General features: G+C 43.4%; 1 protein-coding gene across 1 annotated transcript in view; it reads right to left on the bottom strand.

Moving 5' to 3' along the window:
- LOC138949030 (uncharacterized) overlaps nucleotides 1-2002 on the bottom strand; it is a 4811-nt gene extending 2809 nt beyond the window's left edge. The window contains exon 1 of the mRNA XM_070320743.1: nucleotides 1736-2002. Within this exon, the coding sequence (XP_070176844.1) occupies nucleotides 1736-1884 (149 nt within the window). The 5' untranslated portion in view covers nucleotides 1885-2002. The remainder of the gene's footprint in view (nucleotides 1-1735) is intronic.
- Nucleotides 2003-5553: the final 3551 nt, after the last annotated feature.

Genomic DNA, 5553 nt, shown 5'->3' on the forward strand with positions numbered 1-5553 from the left:
AACCTGGCATCTTTAACGGGGCTGTGCAGGGGTCACAGCATTGCTTAAGCAAGGAATTGTCTTTTTGTTTTCTTAATGGCGCCCAACTTGTTGGGCAGCTCTTTCAACAGCCTGCTATACAAAGAAATATACAGATAAGAACAAGAGTTTGTGTCACAACTGAAGGGAGGCTAATCCTTTATTAGTTGACAATGCTATTTTTTTCGGAGTGACTGCCCTTAGATTTTCTTTTTCAACATGGCGTCCACCAGTCAATCTGTGGAGAATGACAAGCGAAAACGAAATCAAAGGTGGGTATGCACACTTATTAATTGGTGTTTGAACCGAAAGCTCTTTATTTTGTGTTTCTTATTTATCTAACTAAAATATTATAAACAGTGCATGAAGTATTTGTAGTTTTTCCATGTTAAATTTGATAATTGTAATCCACACGTGCGTCGCCCAACTCATTGGGCGCTATGCATGAAAGGGTGCAGGTTTTTATGCTAGTGTCAGTGAGGGAAGGAGAGTAATAATGCTTCTTATAGAGCACTTACACAAAAATCATTTCTCTAAGTGCTTTACACACACACACACACACACACACACACACACACACACACACACACACACACACACACAGAGTGACTGAAAACACAAACAGAGTCCAATACAAGTGTATATTAACACTTTGTGTTTCTTAATACTGATACAGTCTTAGAAACTTGTAAATAGCTACTGTTATTGCTGTGTTTGCTATACATCAGACTCAAAAGTTGACGCGCCCATTCGCGCATGGCGCCCAACTTATTGGGCGTTATCAAAAATTGCCCAAATGTAAAGTAAAAAATGTTTTTTTGAATTTTGACAATTAAAACCTTTGTCTGTTCCTTATGTGCAACATTTCTGTTGAATTTTAAAAAAAAGATAGGTTTCATGCAAGAATGGGATAAATAACACACAATGAGTTGGTTGTTTGATGTTGGTAAGCCAACACAACATACACATAATTATGTAATTATCTGCCGAAATGATTTACAGCAAACATCAGACTTTGATCAAAACCTGGCATCTTTAAAGGGGCTGTGCAGGGGTCACAGCATTGCTGAAGCAAGGAATTGTCTTTTTGTCGCAGATTACGATATAAACAGTCAAAAGGTTCACACAACTTACTCACAGATGCCGTCACATGCCTTTAGCTATAATGTTAAAACTTTCCACACGTCTAAAAGTTTATGACCCCCAGGCATTCCAATTTAAGTCCGATTGACTCTCGTCAATTTTCAAGATTATAGCAATGTCGAGTTCGAGTTCAAAAATTGAAAACATTATTGTTTTCTTATTAAATTTGTTTAAACCAGACCTCTTAAAATGTAAACGTATCTGGGATTTGATGACCTCCCGACTTCAACCAAGTCTAGCTCACCATCACCAAGTTTGAAATTATAGCGGGATCTAGTTTGGGTAAAACAAGGGAGAAAATAATGCTTTTTCACGATGTTTTTTGAAGCTAACGCTTTCAAACTTCACACACTTCTGGCCAGCTATGACCTAAACCTATGAGACTACTTAGTTTACTTAGTTGAATTTCAAGGTCAAAGAAGGGTCAATAAATGGAAAGCAACCTTTTCTCAGACGATTTTGAAGCTAGAAATGTACAATTTCGCACTCCATAAAAAAGTCTGGAAAATTAGACAGTATCTGTCCATTACAGGCATACACAAAGACTGCACTATTAACTGTTTCAGAGACTTACCCTGTACGTGATGAAGCCGTTCTTTTCTCCCGTAGCGGCTCTTCCGTCAGTTGTTGCGAATCCCTCGGGACAGGGTGTGTTGCTGATTGCACGCTGGTCACCCCAGCAACGGCCAGCAAAAAACAGGACAACAGCAACAAGCCCGCCATCGTGACTGCTGCTTGGTCTGGTCTCACTGGTCTTGGTGATGTTGTAGGATGAGGTGATGTTTGCTTTGCTTGATGAAGTTAGTCGTGGCTCACATTTATAGAACGCTATCCCTATGCCGTTTATACTGATATGAGACATTATTCGTTTTTTTCTCCGCCGATGATTTGCTGCGTAGAACAAATTAGTTAGAGAGTGTCATGCGAGCTTAACACCGATTTGAGTGATATCAGTGACAAGAATAATGCCTGCTTTTGATATACATTAAGATACATACTTATTGTTCCATTCTCTCATTGATTTTTTTCCCCTCTGAACAGGTTTTATTAAAACATTGCTCCGGTTTGTGTAATTTGATTCACATGATTACACTTACTTGCGATGTGCAGTGAGATATCACACAGCTTCATCGTGATACGTCTACAGCAACAGTGGATCATATAACAACAAGTTTGTGATGAATGACTTTGACACATCAGAGACCTAACTGTATAGACCCCCCTCTCTCCTCACTACCCTACCCCCTCTCTCGTCACTACCTTACCTAGTTGCTGTTTTGGCTACATAACGCGCTGACCGCGGGTTGACTTGGAGTTAAGCCACATATATATGCAAGAACCAATTTATTTCACCAAGTTTTAATAAAATGATACAATGATTTAGATGTCTCATTCAGGGTTCAGGCTGGAAGGAATACGTACACTGTGGGTCAGTTGACCCCCTTAACCAAATTCGTATGTGTATTATGGTTACTATGTAGCCAAGTGCGCTTCGCTACCCTAACCATCGCATAGTGAAACAGCCTAGTACAATGTACAGTACAGTCACCTACCCCGTAGCAGACGATACGATGATGCGCTCGCACCTTGCTGGCGCAAATTCTAATAAAATACCTTCTATATATATCTACCTAACTTCTATCTTTCAAAGTCCCTTTTATCTTTGATATGGTCCTAATTATATTTAGGTTTGCATATAAGTCAATGATTAGGCTAGTATAGTGTTATTTACGCTAATGCTTCGAACCGTGACCAAAGCGTCACTTTGATTTTGAACGGTTTCATGTATCGTTGAGAGAAATTGGTTTTCACAAACTCATCTTTGTCTTTTTAATCATTGTTTTGTCATTTTGTATCACTATTACATATCCCGTACCTATGTTGCATATGATTTTAGTTTGTTTATAAGGATTTGGTTTTAATAAGTGATGCTAGGTTTCTCTGCGAAGATTCAGAATATAAGTACAAAGGTACTCGCGCCGGAATTTAGCCGATTCCATTTACTTTCGGACTTTGCCGCTTCGTACTAAGTCACTGTATAATTTTCCCCCATGTAACGCATATCATAATGTTTGTCTAGGGTTCTTCTTTTTATGTGTATGATTTATGAATCTGTCCATTATCCCAGTTTAGAGAGTTTTGTAAGTTGCTGCACTGAAGTTGGTTCAGTGCCTTCACCAGGACCATTGTTTTTGTATCGTACTAAATAAATATACGTTTTTACGAAATGTGAATGTGTGCGTCATAGTGTGTGTATGTGTGTGTGTGTGTGTGTGTGTGTGTGTGTGTGTGTGTGTGTGTGTGTGTGTGTGTGTGTGTGTGTGTTTGTCAGAGACAAAGATGACGCAGTTGTCCATCTTCCCGATTAAACTATCACTCGGTGAAAATTAGGATTTTAGAGTTTAAAACGGGATTTAGGTTTTAACGATAATTGTAAATATTATATATTGAATTTAGTTAATAGTAACGAGTTGTATAGTGAGATTGAGGAATACATTTAGCAGCCAGTTGGTCACTTAGTAAATAAAAGCTAGGTTCCAACGTCCAAGTAATAATGTAAATACGAATTAAAGCCAATAATGCCAAAGTATCTTTAGCGTTATAATCTGTGACTGTCTTAGAAGCGACAGACCTGCAAAGTTTGCTTATGCTAAGGAGTTAAGAGGAATGTTATGTTTAGAACCGGTTTATTATGAGATATAGGCTGGCACATGTTGACCATAACTTAGCAATTTCACAGTTGTCTGTGGAAAATTAGAATGCAATGGAAATAGTCACCTGATGTTGAATAGCCAATGGAAAGTATAAAAGTATAAAAGAATTAGAAGACCGAGGGTCACGGGACGCAGAATAGCCAATGAAACGGGAGAATAAGGGAGAATAAGGAAAGACAGAGGAAGATATATAGGATAGAAATTAAAATCTTCGCTCTCTCAGCTCTCTTCTCTGGATTCTCTTTTCCGACGCTCTTTTCCGGCACACTCTTGTTCGGACTCTCTGCATGCTCTCTCCCTGTCTCTCTCTCTCTCTCTCTCTCTCTCTCTCTCTCTCTCTCTCTCTCTCTCTGTCTCGGACTCTCTGCATGCCCTCTCCCTGTCTCTCTCTCTGTCTCGGACTCTCTGCATGCCCTCTCCCTGTCTCTCTCTCTGTCTCGGACTCTCTGCATGCCCTCTCCCTGTCTCTCTCTCTCTCTCTCTGTCTCGGACTCTCAGCATGCCCTCTCCCTGTCTCTCTCTCTCTCTCTCTGTCTCGGACTCTCTGCACGCCCTCTCCCTGTCTCCCTCTCTCTCTCTGTCTCGGACTCTCTGCATGCCCTCTCCCTGTCTCTCTCTCTGTCTCGGACTCTCTGCATGCCCTCTCCCTGTCTCTCTCTCTCTGTCTCGGACTCTCTGCATGCCCTCTCCCTGTCTCTCTCTCTCTCTGTCTCGGACTCTCTGCATGCCCTCTCCCTGTCGCTCTCTCTCTGTCTCGGACTCTCTGCATGCCCTCTCCCTGTCTCTCTCTCTCTGTCTCGGACTCTCTGCATGCCCTCTCCCTGTCTCTCTCTCTCTGTCTCGGACTCTCTGCATGCCCTCTCCCTGTCTCTCTCTCTGTCTCGGACTCTCTGCATGCCCTCTCCCTGTCTCTCTCTCTCTGTCTCGGACTCTCTGCATGCCCTCTCCCTGTCTCTCTCTCTCTCTGTCTCGGACTCTCTGCATGCCCTCTCCCTGTCTCTCTCTCTCTGTCTCGGACTCTCTGCATGCCCTCTCCCTGTCTCTCTCTCTCTGTCTCGGACTCTCTGCATGCCCTCTCCCTGTCTCTCTCTCTCTGTATCGGACTCTCTGCATGCCCTCTCCCTGTCTCTCTCTCTCTCTGTCTCGGACTCTCTGCATGCCCTCTCCCTGTCTCTCTCTCTCTGTCTCGGACTCTCTGCATGCCCTCTCCCTATCTCTCTCTCTCTGTCTCGGACTCTCTGCATGCCCTCTCCCTGTCTCTCTCTCTCTGTCTCGAACTCTCTGCATGCCCTCTCCCTGTCTCTCTCTCTCTCTGTCTCGGACTCTCTGCATGCCCTCTCCCTGTCTCTCTCTCTCTGTCTCGGACTCTCTGCATGCCCTCTCCCTGTCTCTCTCTCTCTGTCTCGGACTCTCTGCATGCCCTCTCCCTGTCTCTCTCTCTCTGTCTCGGACTCTCTGCATGCCCTCTCCCTGTCTCTCTCTCTCTCTCTGTCTCGGACTCTCTGCATGCCCTCTCCCTGTCTCTCTCTCTGTCTCAGACTCTCTGCATGCCCTCTCCCTGTCTCTCTCTCTGTCTCGGACTCTCTGCATGCCCTCTCCCTGTCTCTCTCTCTCTGTCTCGGACTCTCTGCATGCCCTCTCCCTGTCTCTCTCTCTCTGTCTCGGACTCTCTGCATGC

This window comes from Littorina saxatilis, linkage group LG15 (assembly GCF_037325665.1).
Source record: "Littorina saxatilis isolate snail1 linkage group LG15, US_GU_Lsax_2.0, whole genome shotgun sequence".
In the NCBI taxonomy this organism is placed as follows: domain Eukaryota; kingdom Metazoa; phylum Mollusca; class Gastropoda; order Littorinimorpha; family Littorinidae; genus Littorina; species Littorina saxatilis.